General features: G+C 43.9%; 1 protein-coding gene across 1 annotated transcript in view; it reads right to left on the reverse strand.

Annotated features, from left to right (window-relative positions):
- The window catches only part of DHFR (dihydrofolate reductase), an 82503-nt gene that overhangs the window by 39444 nt on the left and 27829 nt on the right, over positions 1 to 15230 (reverse strand). The window contains exons 3-4 of the mRNA XM_088443711.1: positions 14932 to 15037; positions 8992 to 9118 (exon numbers count right to left, since the gene is read on the reverse strand). Coding sequence (XP_088299837.1) covers positions 8992 to 9118; positions 14932 to 15037 — 233 coding nt within the window. The remainder of the gene's footprint in view (positions 1 to 8991; positions 9119 to 14931; positions 15038 to 15230) is intronic.

A 15230-nucleotide genomic window follows, 5' to 3' on the forward strand; every position in this document is an offset into this window, starting at 1 on the left:
TCGCCACCATTCCAAACATACAGGAGCAAGAGGAGCATGCCAGGTGTCATTCAAATATAAATGTTATTTACAATGTTAGCGGTTATTTATTTATATTATTGCATCTCAATCTATGTTAAGGTGCGTATCCACTGGACAATTAAAATGAGCGACTGAACGATTACGACACAGTTATCGTTCAATAATTGTTCATAAATCGTGCAGTAAAATGTCGAAAACGACCAGAGATGTGCGCCATCATCTCCTGAACATGCAGGCCAACCTGCCGATAGACAGGTTGAGCATGTTCGGGGTTGAGGGAGGGTGCCTGCACTGAATGACATTGTTCAGTGTGGGCACATTTATCCACTGCACAGGGTGATAAACGATTGTACGATCACAATGTTGTAATCATACAGTCGTTCCCCTCTTGTCTAGTAGATACGCATGGTTAGTCCTGCCTCTGTCCCCAATCTGCTTTTCATGCTAAGCAGAGATGTGATTCAACCAATTAATTAGATAACAATGATCAATACTGCTGGTAAAAAGCTGCTAATCTCATGACATCCCGACAGCTGTACAGCTTTGCACTTACAAGAGCTACTTATAGTTTCCCACAGTGACATGTATTTCTTTAGCTACTGTATTTTCGGAAATGGGACTACATAACTTCAGTAGTACATATACTTATCCAGCGATCAGTTCAGTCACAGCAGTGCAGAGGAATGCAGCAGTACAAATGTCATCTAATTAGTCTGCAGGGCATCAACATGCAAGTAACTGGTGGGGGAACATCTGCACATAGTGTTACCTGCCCAGCACTTAAATAAAAAATAAAGAAAAAACACACACACACACACACACACACACACTATATATATATTAGAGAGAGATAGAGGTAGAGATTATATCTCTACATACATAAATGGGAACATGCCAGAAAAGCAGTAAACCACAAGAGGTTTTTTTTCTATTGCCATACACACTATCATTACTGTGACAGGTCTATACTATATTGCAGTGGTTCCCAAACTTTTTTGAACCACGGCACCCTAGAGTCTCAGCACTGATTTCAAGGCACTCCTAAATTTGTTATTGAGTAATTCAGAAAAAAAGCGGTGTATTACATGCCATGTATTCTCTTACATTGTAGAACGCCACGGTGCGCCACAGTACAGCCACCATGCAACATTCCAAGGCGTGACTCAGAAGCCTGAATGTCGTGCTATGAGCAACAAACCAGCTGGGCCCATCTGTATGAAGTAGTAAAGTGAAGAAACTTGTGCTTACCTGTCATCTTTAGGTTCAGTCATGTGGTAGTGGACAGGTTTGCGCTTCTGTTTGTCCACATATTTACATTAACCATAAATAATTTGATTTGGTGCTGGACCACCAACCTGAGGCATCCCTACAAGTGTCCAGAGGCACCCTAGGGTGCCACGGCGCACAGTTTGGGAACCACTGCTATATTGGACTGTACTGACTACTGCACAGGGATGTAACCAAAGGGGTTCTCTTAGCCACTACAGAGGAAGCCATTGATCTGAGGAAAACTGTTGTTCCAACATGTCGGTTAAATGAAACATATTTGATTTAGCAAACCCAAACAGATTAGTGTGTAGGGAGAAAGTTGGGAGCAATATTTTTTCATTACCATTATTAAACTTCATTTATAGGGTGCCACATGTGGTCCACAGCACTGTACAGAGGGCAAAATAATAAGATAGTACAGAGTAAAACACCCAAGTACAATACAGTGAACAAGTAACAATTAGCACTACAAATCTCAACACAGCCACTGATGCAAGGGCTGCAATGGAAATATTCAGCGTAAGCTGAAACCTGTAGCTATTGGAATGGGTAAATAAAATGGGTCAAGTTGTACAAGTGTCCAGGGGCAGAGAGCCCAAGGAAGAGGTGTAGAGTGTAGTTGGTGTGCAAGAGAAGTAGGTAATGAGAACAGGAGGTAGAAGGGCCCTGCTCAAGGGGCTTACAGTCAATAGAAGGGGGAGAGAAACAGAAGACATAAGGAATGAGCCAGTGTATGGGGAGCTAAGGGCAAGAGCAGCAGTGAGAGAATTGGACAGGTTGAGGTAGACTACGTGGTGGCATGGTACTATTACCTCCATACCCACCTGGTATCAGGTATGGAGATGTGCACTGCTGATATTGGGAACTAGGGCTACTTCCAAGGAGGGGGGGGGGTTGCAAAATACTTTTTTGATGCCCCGGGATATTCTGAAATCAGGGGTAAACCCAGGTCAGTTTTCTCCTTAAGTTTAGGGTATCCAGCAGTAGGCAAAGTCAGTGTCTGTTAAAAAGTGGGGGCACCCACACACATTTTATAGTTATTCATTTTCTTACATGCAGATGTAGACAGACATCGTCCACCTACTTCTGTGACACCAGAAGTAGGTAGAGAGAAAGCAGTTTAGGTGGCTGGTAATGTACTGAGGCCCTGATTCAAAGGCGCTCGCAAAAAGCGAGCACTCGCTCTGAATCAGGGCGGGCGCTTGTTTTTCTTAGTTGCGGCCTCTTGGCCGCTCACATAGCTGTGGGTTACCACCCACAGCTTATGCGAGCAGCCAGGTGATGGTCGCGATGGTCAAGACCTTCGCGACCATCGGGCTTGCGACAAGACCCTTGCAGTAGGGTCTCGTGGCCGCAAACCCCAGTGGACATCCTGAATTATGTCAGTAGGGCCGCCCACAAATGGCAGGCGTTCCTGTAGGAACACACAGAAGAAATACAGGTACACACAACTCCAAATTAACTGATTATATAGAAATAAATACATTTTGCAGTAAATACAATAGAGGTTTTTGGCTTCCCAGGTGTGCAATATAATATATATATATATATATATATATATATATATATATATATATATATAATGTGCAGTCTGAGATCCATTTTCTTTGTAAACTAATTAGTGCATTGATTTGCACACCTGGGAAGCCTGAGCCACTTCCCACTCAGACTAGCACTTCTACTACATTGGTTACAGCATGGAGTCTGGCAATGTAATATGCACACCAGTCAGAGGCACAATAATAGGTAAGTCCTGCTAATATTTAGACTGTGTAGTGCAGCTTTGGTTCATTTTTGGGGTGTGGGTCCCCCTAGATTGCTTTGCTGATCTGCTTCAGGGCACCACAGTATAACACATTTTCCTTTAACACATTTTAATACCTCACTGCCTGTTTCATATATATATATATATATATATATATATATATATATATATATATATATATATATATATATATATATATATATTTCACTTTTTTATTTTTATGCTTTATATGCGGCCAGCGGCTGCTCTTAACACTTTGGGGGTGTCCTGCGCTCTGGATTTGAGTCTTAGTATGTTAGGGACCTGCCCGACAAGAGGTTACCCGGATATGGTGGGCAGGCCCATAACCTTGGCCAAGATTATGCCAAAAACCTCTATTGTATTCACTGCAAAATGTATTTATTTCTATATAATCAGTTAATTTGGAGTTGTGTGCACCTGTATTTCTTCTTTGTGTATATAGCAATGGTCTCCACAGGTAGCACCTCCAAAAAATATAAATATAAATATATATATATATATATATATATATATATAATACATATATATATATATACACACACATATATACACACACACACATATACACACACATATCCAGAATGTGCAGTCTGAGATCCATTTTCTTTGTAAACTAATTAGTGCATTGATTTGCGTTCCTATAGGAACGCCTCTGTTTGCCCAGCCACTCCCCCTCCCCGCCTTCCAAACGGGGCAAGCCGTCGATCAACATCGACAGCCGCCCCTTTTGGATGTGAGCGCCGGAGCGAGTGCTTTTTGCGCAGGCGCACTGGCACACCATCAACTCGCTTGCGAGCGAGTCTGAATCAGGCCCTGAGTCCCACTTCATGATTGTTTAGTTGGATAGTGTATGGCCAGTTTAACTAGAATGGAGCCAACTGCAGTAGAGTATTGATAGATTAAAAACAGGCTGTCTTATACACAGAAAGCAAGCAAAAAAACTAGGAGCACTGAGTAAAAAAAATAATAATTTCACAAATTTAATACACGTTTTATGAAGAGTATTGTATCTAAGGTGCATCAATAGATAAGTTACAATGTGTCATAAATAAGTAGTTACATTTAAATTCAAATACAACTGTGGCCACAGCAATATTTATGAAAAATAAAAAAGATAAAACAAGCACTGTCCAAATATAGTCCTGTATAGGTCCGTAAAATAAAAACCAACGCTCCGATGTATAATCAAAAAAACATGCTGCGTAGGATTCGCTTTGCTGTATAATCGGACAAAACATCCCACTAATATATAGAGGACGAAGCTTGAGTCAAAATACACAGGAGCAAGTATAGTTACGTGCCGTCAGAAGACTGCTCCGTGAAGTTCAATGATCCCCTTTCAAATATAAGAAGGTGGTGCAAAGCCAGGAACCGCGTACCTTTGTTCAGGGTATCATATCTTCAAATGAACACCAACCAACTCCCTCGGGTGTTGGAGAGATCGGCTGCACAATAATAAGGGCTCCACTCGGTCTTTCCAGGATGTGAACAAGTCACCCACAGGGAATCGGTATGAAATACCGATAGACAGGATGCCGGCTGTCAGTACACTGACCTCGGACAGGGGAATGGTAAGTAATGTTCATCTGTCCTATTTGCCCCCTAACCCTACTTTCCTGTACCCTAACACTACCCCGCACCCTAACCCTCCCGGTAAGTGCCTAAACTCCCCCCCCACCCCCCGTGGTGCCCGACCCTAACCCTAACCTCCCCCCTGCTCAGAGCCTAACGCCAACTCCCCCCGGGGCACCTAAACCTAAGTGTGCCCCCCTCAGATACTTACCGCAATGTCCTTACGATCGGGATGCAGTCTGTCGGGATCCAGAGTCATGTTGGAATTTCAGCACCGGTGTTGTCTCGGTGTTCGGGATTCTGATGCTGGGGCTCTGGCAGACAGCATCCCGCTTGTCAGGATCATCACCGCATTCCACCCACAGACAAAGTGCAATGTGCTGGAAGGTGGTTAAGTCCCAGTTCAATATCCGCACATCAGGTAAAAGTGCAATCTGCCTCTGGAAGAGAAGGCCAAAACCTGGATCTTCAAAGAAGAGAGGCCCAAATGCAAACCTGTTTGCAGAAAGGAAAGGACGCAGAATAAAGCCAATAGTCGAACAATCAAAATATATCCACTAAACTCTATGATAAACTCTTGCCGAAGAGTGCTTCCAAGCATTAAGCATAGTTCGAATTACAGTTCTGGAAAACCCTTTCGCTATCAGTATGGATGTCTCAAGAGCCACCCTGTAAAAGAGAGCCGGGACAGATCTGGGTGAATACACGTGCGCTGAGATAGAAGAAGCGGCCGCAGGGGAAGACGCAATGGGGCGTCGATGGAGGCCCAGAAGATCTGCGAACCAAGCTCGCCATGGCCAATCTGGCACCACCAGGATCACCTTGCCTCCTTCCAACTTGAAATTGCAGAGGACCCGCAAAATAGAGAATGGAGGGAAGATGTATACGAATGGAAATGTCCAAGGAACCACCAGAGCGTCCACCAGGAGAGCATCGGGATCCCTGGTGCGGGAACAGTATCTCGTCACCCGGTGGTTGTAATGAGACGCCATTATGTCTATGTCCGGTAGGAGCTTATGGTGGAAAGGTAGCTAAACGATGTCTGGATGTAGAGGCCACTCACCCGAGTGAACATGCTGTCAGCTTAGGAAGTTCGCGTACCAATTCTGGACTCAGGGGATGAAGACTGCTGATAGAGCTAGAAGATTAATATCTGCCCGCTGACCATCATGGCACCGCAACAGAGAGTACCACCCTGGTGGTTCATGTAGGCGACGGTAGTTGCGTTGTCTGGCTGTACCTTGACAGGATGCCCCTGGAGAAGAAACTGCGCCTAGCAAAGAGCTCTGTACACCGCTCGGAGCTCCAGGACGTTGATTGACAGCTGACTCTTGAGACATCCAATGACTCTTGAAGGTTGGACGACACATCACTGCCCCCCACACCCAAAGATTTGCGTCCATGGTGAGTAGGATCCAAACCTGGATACAAAAAAAGGATGATCCCTGTCCAGTTGCAAGCGCTGGAGCTACAACAGGAGAGAGAGGCGAACTCCTTGGGGGAAATGAGCGTCTGTGTCTTGAGGTTAGGTGAGCCTTGTTCCAAAGTGTTAGAATGACCAGCTGAAGTGGCCGGGAGTGGAAGTCGGTGTACTCCACCATGTTGAAGGTGGAAACAGACTCCAGGATCAGCATACAGGAGTCTATGGAGACCCGATAATATCTTGTCTGCTGAGTAATGGAGTCCAATAAGTGGATCATCTACTGAGAAGGAGTCAAGGTGGATTTCCACAAATTGATTATCCACCCGTGGGACTGAAGCTTCACAGTCAGGTGGATGTGATCCCATAAGATAGCCAGAGACTGGGCCAGTAGAAGGTGGTCATCCAAATAATGTACAATTAGGACGCCCCTGCGGCGAAAGTGCGCAGACATGACCTTCGTGAAAAAAAAAAAAAGAAGCCATGGATAGCCCAAATGGCAATGCCTGAAACTGGTAGCGATCGCCATTCACAGCAAACCTAAAACATTCACAGCAAACCTAAAAGTGCTGGTAGCTGACTCATATGGAATATTTAAATAGGCATCCTGGATGTCCAATGAAGCCATAAAATCCCCTGGCTCCAGAGCCAAAATAATGTAGCAAAGAAATTCCATGCGGAACCTGGGAATAATAAGGAACTTGTTCAGCTCCTTTAAAGTAAGGATGGGCCGAAAAAAGCCTTCAAGCTTTTGGACTAGGAAGAAGTTGGCATAGAAACTCATTCCTCTAAGATGGGGGGGACCGGGATGATTACCTAAGAGGCCTGGAAGAAACGAATGGACTAGAGAGCTCGTGCCTTTCTTGGTATGGTGGAAAACTGGCTGAAAAAAAAAAAAAAACAGTGCTGGAGGATGCTTCAGTTACAGCGTAGCCCTGAGAAACGATGCCTCTGACCCAGGCATTTGTCGAGGTCTCCCATCCAAACCTCCGAAAAAAGCCGGCCTCCCACACTGAGGAGCCCCAGGTGGAGGCCCGCCACATCATGCGGCAGGTTTGTCCATTGGCTTGGCCGTCGATCAAGGCTGCTTACCGTGGGACTTAGATCCCTTGGAAGAAGGACCCTGGCTTCTGGAAAAAGGTTGACCTCTGGCCTTTTTTCTGCAGATGAAAGGAACGAAAAGTAGACTGTCTCGATCTGGGAAGCGCAGCAGAAGGCAAGAAAGCTGACCTGGATGCTACCAGCGTAGCCACTATCTTGTCCAATTCAGGACCAAAGAGACCTCTCCTGAATATGGAAGCTTGAGTGATTACACTTGCTTTCCACTTGTGTGCCTGCTGTTGATACGGTCAGTTAGTGCTTAATACTGTAATTTTTTCACTTTATTGCATTTTGTTTTTTTCACTAAGAATGAAGGCAGACAGCATCAGCCTCTGTCTGCCTGCACAGATGGAGCAGCCGGAGGATCCTAATGCCGCTTCCTGAAGCAAGTGTCCAGGATCCAGATCAAAGCACGCTGTGCTATGGGGACCCACTGCATGCGGCTGGATCTGGGTGCCCCGATCCACCGCGCTCCGGCGGTATGGCTGCGCTAAGTAAAGCCAGCCTTCCCTGCTAGCTGGGGAAAGGCTGGCAAGCGGTGTCAGAGTGCACACAGCTTAGCGCTGTGTGCGGCATTAGCATGCAGCAGTAGGCAGGCGGCTAGGTGCAGGTGCTCTGCCTGGCCTGTCAGGTGTCAATCATGGAAGGGACGGAGCTTCTTTCAGGCGGGGCCATCTGAGCGCGCTCCTCATCCTGCGCTTAGTTCCTGCTTTTAAGGATGCTGCAGAGTATTGCAAAGGAGAAGGAGTCTTTGGAAGTCCTACATCACATGCTCCTTGTCAGATTATTATATTAGTGTGTGAGCATTAGTTGTCATGAATCTCAGATTTGATTGTTCTGCTGAGCTGGTAATTGCACTGATGTAGAATATTTGAATTTGAATATTTTTCTGTATATTGGTGTAATTAAAATATTTTTATTTTCATTTTATATTGTGTGTATTGCCTCAAACAAGCGCTCCATCCATTTGCTCTGTATTTTGTCTTTTTTAGCAGGTAGCAGATCCTGCTGTTAGAGCTGCCAGTTTGAGGTTGCATTTATACTGATTGGTTGATAGGTGTACCTTTCCCTATAGTAACTGTAATAAGAGACTCTGTAAGCCAACTGTAAAGCTTATGAATACGACAAGATGGCCAGCTCCACATTCATGACATTTTTTATATATTTTTATTAAGGGGATAAATGTGCATCCGAAACTATTATACATAGAAGCACTGTACGAGAACGTCTAGAGGCAGGTATCCACTACCAGACAGTGAAAAGACTCAAAACACTGCACAGTGACCACACTGAATTATATATCATTCAGTGCAGGTACCCTCACTCATCCCTGAACATTGTCAACCTGACGATATCGTCAGGTTGACCAGCATGTTCGGGCGATGAGCGATGCCGGCAATAACCAGCGTGAATGTGCATCGCTGCTGACATTTTGCTGCACGATTAACGAGCGATTGAATGATAACGATGTTATCGTTCAATCGCTCTGTGTAATCGGGTAGTGGATAGGTACCTTAACACTTTGTTCTAAAGCTTCTGTCATATTTGGTGAACTATTCGTAGTCTACAGATGTCATGTCCAAACGTAGTAATACTCAGACAGGCCAAAACATACAGACTCCTCACTACTGGTAGCAGGAAATAAAGGACAAGAAAGCACATATGCACACTACTCAAAAGAGGATATAAAGAAGTATTATAGATATAATAAAATATATCTTTACAAAATGGACCCCTTAGCAGCTGTTTTACACATTTAACAGCCCTGCTGGCCACCCAAAATAATAAAAAAAAAAAATAAAGGTTTACAAGACAAACTTACCTTATAGAGTGAGCTGCCTCCAATTATCCAGATAAGATCTATCTGGTCTCTTAACCCTGACGTGTCCAGCAGTTCCAAAGACTCATCCAGACTTTTGGCAAGATAGTGAGCTCCCATTGGAGGTTCCCTGTAAACATTTTAAAAGGATAGGATTTTTTCTTTGCCCATTTATCAATATACCAAAATTAGGAAATTTGTAGACCTTACTGTCAAATATAAACATCACAAAGCACAAAAGGTAAACAATATTGGAAAGGTGCATATCTGGAATATGTAATTTATGCACTTTATTGTAAACCCCCCCCCCCCAAAATATCAAACAATTGCATACGTTACAAAAAGGTATCCGGTTGTGTGGTCGACTGAACATAGATCGACAATAAATGCATAGACCACCCTATATCGAACCAGTTTACATTGACAGGGCAAGCAGCTCGACCACACCTGAAGGACGACACTCACGAGATCGACACTGACTTGTGTCCGATCATACATGATCGAAACACTGTGTACAGACAATAAGAAGATCGACAAAACCAATTATAGACATAACAACTCGACACTAAATAGGTCGACAACAAAGATCGACATATGAAAGAGACAACATCGAAACAAAAAAAAGATAGTTAATACTGTAGATCGACAACTATGAGATCGACCCCTACTACTGTACATCGACATAATAGATCAACAATATAATGAATCGATCGAAACATGGTTAATACATCGACACGTTATAGTTTACATAATACAAAAATGGTATACTCTTCCTAGACGCTGCCCGCTAGCGACGTGGCACTGCAAGTCCCAGCCTTGCATGCAAGCGCTTCTGGCAATGCCAGCCCCAATGCCTTGCAGGCCTTGTCCCAAATTGCTGGGCACCTAGTCATTATCACCCCCCTTCTTTTTAAACGTGGCACTGCAAGTCCCACTGCAAGATCTAGGCGATACCAGAGACTATATTACTGTCTGACTATTGTTACATTCGATCTATACTTTGTCTATCTAAACGCCATGTCGAACTAACGTGGTTGACCATTTAATGGTCGAACAAGATGCGTCCGATCTAATGATCCACACCACGTTACAAAGCATCAGAAAAGTAAGTGCTAACCTTGATTAATGCACCCCGTAAAGGGGTGCATTAATCAACAGCAACTGGTTTAAGTCTTCATGTTAGACCTGGAACACAATGAACGAAGCCACAGTAATATTGGCCATACATCTACGGCCCTGATTCCCAATCTGATCAGAGATACGTTTTGCCGATCAGTGGCCATCAATGATCGGAAATCTATCAGCAGATCAGGGAAAACAGCATGTTAAAAATCTCTGACTCGCCAATCCCGATCATTTATTGGTCTGGACTGGTGAATTAAGGATTTCCAACATGTCGGATTTCTCCGATTCCCCGATGTTAAAACATAAATTGGGGCAATCCATTGCAGATGTATGGGCCACATAAGTGTTGAGAGATGAGGGGTGATGTATCAAGCCTTCTTAAGACTTAGGAAGTTGCTCACAGCAGCCAATCAGCTTCTACCTATAATTTGTTTTAGAATGTATTTAAAAAAGTACTATCTTAAAAGTTGACTGGTGGTTATGAGCAACTTCTCCACCTTTTAGAAAACTTGAATCATTCCCCCCATATTGTTTTCTCTCCTCTTACTATATTGAGAGTTCCAAAAGTCATGGGATACAGATGTGTACACATACATTTATCCTCCAGGCGCTACAAATCGCGCCAAACATAACGCGTGAGCTCCGTGTGCCTCGGTAGCGCAGAGAGCATCACATCACTTTAACCAGCAGAAGCTGCTTGTGCTAGCTATTCGCATCACTGTGTGAATAAGACGCATTGAAGGTAAAAAGTCACACAAAAAGAAGCTTGGCGCTACTGAGTCAGACCATAGCATGGCACGATTACAAGAGCTGTTTAACGCGAAAGGAGGCTAGATGTAGGAGGACACATCTGTAGATGCCAGGTTTCGTATATAGGACCCCTCTAGCCTAATGAAATGCAGCAAGTCGACGCGGCATCGATTCCACAAGCGGACAGAAGACCTATGGAGAGATGTTGACCCATGCCATCTGGATGGATTCCCACAGCTCCCTGATATTTGTACAGTAGGTGCAGGATCACGGGTGTAAATGGACCTCTCCACCACGTCCCATAAATGCTTGATTGGGTTCATTTCTGGTGAACGTGGTGGCCACACCATTCGTCTGAAGTATCCAGAATGCCCCTCGAACCGATACTATGAAAGCTCTTACGAGCAGGGCCCTCTACCCTCTTGTGCTTCTCCCTACGTTAGTTTCATCTACTTCTTACCCAACACTTGGTTGCTTATGCTCTGTTGCTTATCTGGGTGTTATGGTTGTTAATGTAGCAATATATATTATCCATTTCCTGTAGTGTACTGTTCTGTAAGTCGCTTGTCTACAACTTGTTTATGTACTTTGTAAGGCGCTGCGGAACATTTGTGGCGGCATATAAATAAATAATAATACTACTGGACAATTTGGTACCAATGACACTGTGCATTATCCTGCTGAAATAATCCTTCGCTGTGGGGGTATATGAAATCCACGAAGGGCTGCAAACGGTTATGGACCACTGCAACATAGCGGTTACCTGTCAAGGACGTGTTCAGACGGACCACCGGACCCAACCCATGCCACGTGAACGCACCTCACACCATTATGGAAGCACCACCAGCCTGCATGGTGTCTTGTTGACAACTGGGGTCCATGACCTCATGAGGTCTGCGCCACACACAAACCCTACCATCAGCCTGAAACAACAGAAACTGACTCATCGGGCGACGCCACATATTGCCAGTCCTCCAGGGTCCACTTAGGGATGTCATGAGCCCAGGTGAGGCGCTGTGTCTGGTGTCGTAGTGTTAACAGGGGCACTCTGATGGGTCTTTTGATCCCATATCCCATGAAAGCTTAACAACACTCCACTGACCTTCTGGATAGGAGTCTGGTAATTCCTGCATTGAATGTGGATATGATTTGAGCTAATGTTGCTTGTCTGTTATCATTGACAATTCTGGCCAGACACTGCTGGTCATGATCATTAAGCTCCCATGGTCGGCCACTGCATTTTCTACAGTGGGTGGTAATGCCTTTCATGTGGTACTCCTGGTACACACGTGACACCGTAAATCGAGGAATGTTGAATGTCCGCAAAGCTTTGGAAATGGAATGTCCCATCCGTAGAGCACCCACTATCATGCCCTGTTCAAATTCAAGTCTGGGCATTTCCAAGACGTCACAGTATGGTAATGCCACCTACCATTACCTTTACATACTGCTATCCTATGACTTTTGGGGCAAATAGCTAACATTGCAGTGATACAACGCATTAAAGTATGCTAAAGTCATGTTCTACGTGCCAATTATATATTCCTACAAAGTGGCCGGCATGATAAAAAGAAGGCATTTTAACGGAATAAATTCTTAAAACAGATATAGCTTTGCCATTTATATGCAATTCCATTATTGGGGCTTGGGCAAGTCTAACAAGATCTGGGAACCCCAATCTTACTTGTATGATTAAAGCAGAGCTAAAGTCTGTTCAACTAAGGTACTTGCAAAGAACCCTACTGCACTTACCCAGATAAAACTGCTCCAGTGTGCCTGACTATGGGACTGCCAAAATTTTAGCAGATATTTATACTACTTTCAAAACATGCTAGAGCAGAGGTTCCCAAACACGGTCCTCAAGGCTCCCCAACAGTTCAGGTTTTAGAGATATCCATGGTTGAGCACAGGGGACTTAGGGGGTCATTCAGACCCACTCGCGAGCGGCAGTACGCTCGCAAGTGGGTCGATGGTCCCCACTGCGCATGCGCACGACGGAGGGAGCTCCGTCGTGCGCATGCGCGAGACCCGGCGAGCGAAGGACTTTCCATCGCTCCGGGTCTCGCACCAAAGGGGGCGTGTTGTCGATGTTGATTGACAGCACGCCCCCTTTGGTGGGCGTGCCGGGGGCGTGCCTGCCAGACGTAGGCGTTCCCATGGGAACGCCTACCGTCTGAAGCCGGCCCCACTGACATCACTAGTGATGTCAGTGGGAGTGATTTTGGCTCTGATAGAGCCAAAATCACTCCTGGCCTTGTGGTTGAGAAACCAGACCACAGGGTTTCACTCGCAATTCCGATGGTCGCGATGGTCAGGACCATCGCGACCATCTTTTTGCACGCTCGTATATGCTGTGGGTGGTGACCCACAGCTATACGAGCGTCCAGGAGGACGCTCCATATTAATGGAGGAGGGCCCTGATTCAGAGCGAGCGCTCTGGTCAGAGCGTCCGGCTCTGAATCAGGGCCTTAATTAGTACCTCAATCTATTTAACACTTGTGCTCAAGCATGGATATCTCTAAAACTTGAACTGTTGGGGAGCATTGAGGACCACGCTTGGGAACCTCTGTGCTAGAGAGTCAAGCCAATTTCAGATAATGCCTGCACAACTACTGTACCAGTGTCGTCATCTTTTTGCAATCATGGTAACACATACTTGTTCACAAGCAACAGATTGCCTATCTATACAGGCAGATCAATGGCCAGCTTTCTCAATTCCATATCGAAGTCAAGACAATATCAAAAACCTACATGCAGATGTCTACATAATAAATAGTCACTACATTTTTGCTAGAAATACCGTATGAAAAGGGCTATTTAGTAGATTCAAAACAAGTGACAGTTCCTGCTCCAATCAGCATTGTTGGTGCACAGACATCAATACTAGGAGATGAGGTGCACTACGAAACATTTCCATTTTGAAAAAGTATTGAGCATCCACAGTACCAAGTCTCACTGATCAATCCAAAATTTGGACAAACACACAGACAAATAAAGTGTTTTAACCGGCACAGCTAAACTTTTTAACAATCCGTTTTGTATTTCAATTGTTTTTTTTTTTGATACATACACTCACCAATAAGAGAACAATAGGTCAAAAAGAAAAAATTATAAAAAATCTGCAGACTAATTGTTGCAATGCATGTGTCCCTAACCTAAGCAACGTGATAGCTTTTCTGTTGATAACCGAGCTTTGAACTTTTTATCCTTTTGCCTAAACTATCAAGTATGTGTTATTAATTGTACAAAGACCATAAACGCTGTTCTCACTGTTACTATGGAGATATTGTAAAGATGATCTTTTACGCCACATATGAAGAACACATACTCAAGGACACACGTGGGAGCAGCTGTTTTTAACTAAAAGAAAAAGTTACAATGGTCTCTAACAAGTTCTAAGCATACTCAATAGTGACTAACAGCTCAACTATCCCTTAAGACAGTGTTGGCTAACCTTGACACTCCAGCTGTTGTGGAACTATATATCCCAGCATGCCCTGCCACAGTTTTAGCATGCCCTAATAGCAAAACTGTAGCAGTGCATGCTGGGTTATGTAGTTCCATAACAGCTGGAGTGTCAAGGTTAGCCAACACTGCCTTAAGATATGTCAGTTAACATCCAAAAGGCCGACAAGCTCTTATAGACGACTTCATCATTTGAGCATTTTTGGACAAAGCAATTGTAATTAAAAAAAGAATGAATGTTAGATTAGATCTTTAAAATGTATCAAGTGAAATGCTAACATACAATGCTGCTCTTTTAAATTGGGTACTAAAATAATAATAAACCAAGCTGAAGGAGGTAAAGATAATGGCTTGGGAATTTCATAGATTTGTCTAAGTTTTCAGAGATCACTTGAAGTTTGGAGTGTAAGGGAAAGTCTTGTACAAAGGAAAGTACTCCACAAAGTATGAAGCTAAAAAATAAAATAAAAAAATAAAAAGTCCTAGACCAGTAATAGGAGCAAGTAATGAGTATGGAAGATAATTCTTGGGTACGGTGGTCAAGCTGTGCCTGCTACCAACATACTAAAACGTTCTGAAAAAATAAAAATGCATTCCACTTACTTGAGCTCTTTGCTTAACACTATATTTATTCTTTCCTTTAAAGGTCGATTCTTCTCTGGGATAGAGAACCAGGTTTTTCTGCCCATAATGACTACATTTTGCTTGCCTGTGAGATGTGAAAAAAAACAGAAAGTTATATCTGTCTTATCTGTCTTATCTACAGATGGAAAGAAAAGTACTGCTATGGCGGCATCTTGTGGAACATAAACATATTGCAACATTTGCTCACAGGTCAGACAGTAACTTGTAATTTGAAACTTAAGGTGAATACACACATAACGATTTTTTTAACGATTTGT

Source organism: Taudactylus pleione, unplaced genomic scaffold (assembly GCF_031769625.1).
Source record: "Taudactylus pleione unplaced genomic scaffold, aTauple2 ptg000333l, whole genome shotgun sequence".
Classification (NCBI taxonomy): domain Eukaryota; kingdom Metazoa; phylum Chordata; class Amphibia; order Anura; family Myobatrachidae; genus Taudactylus; species Taudactylus pleione.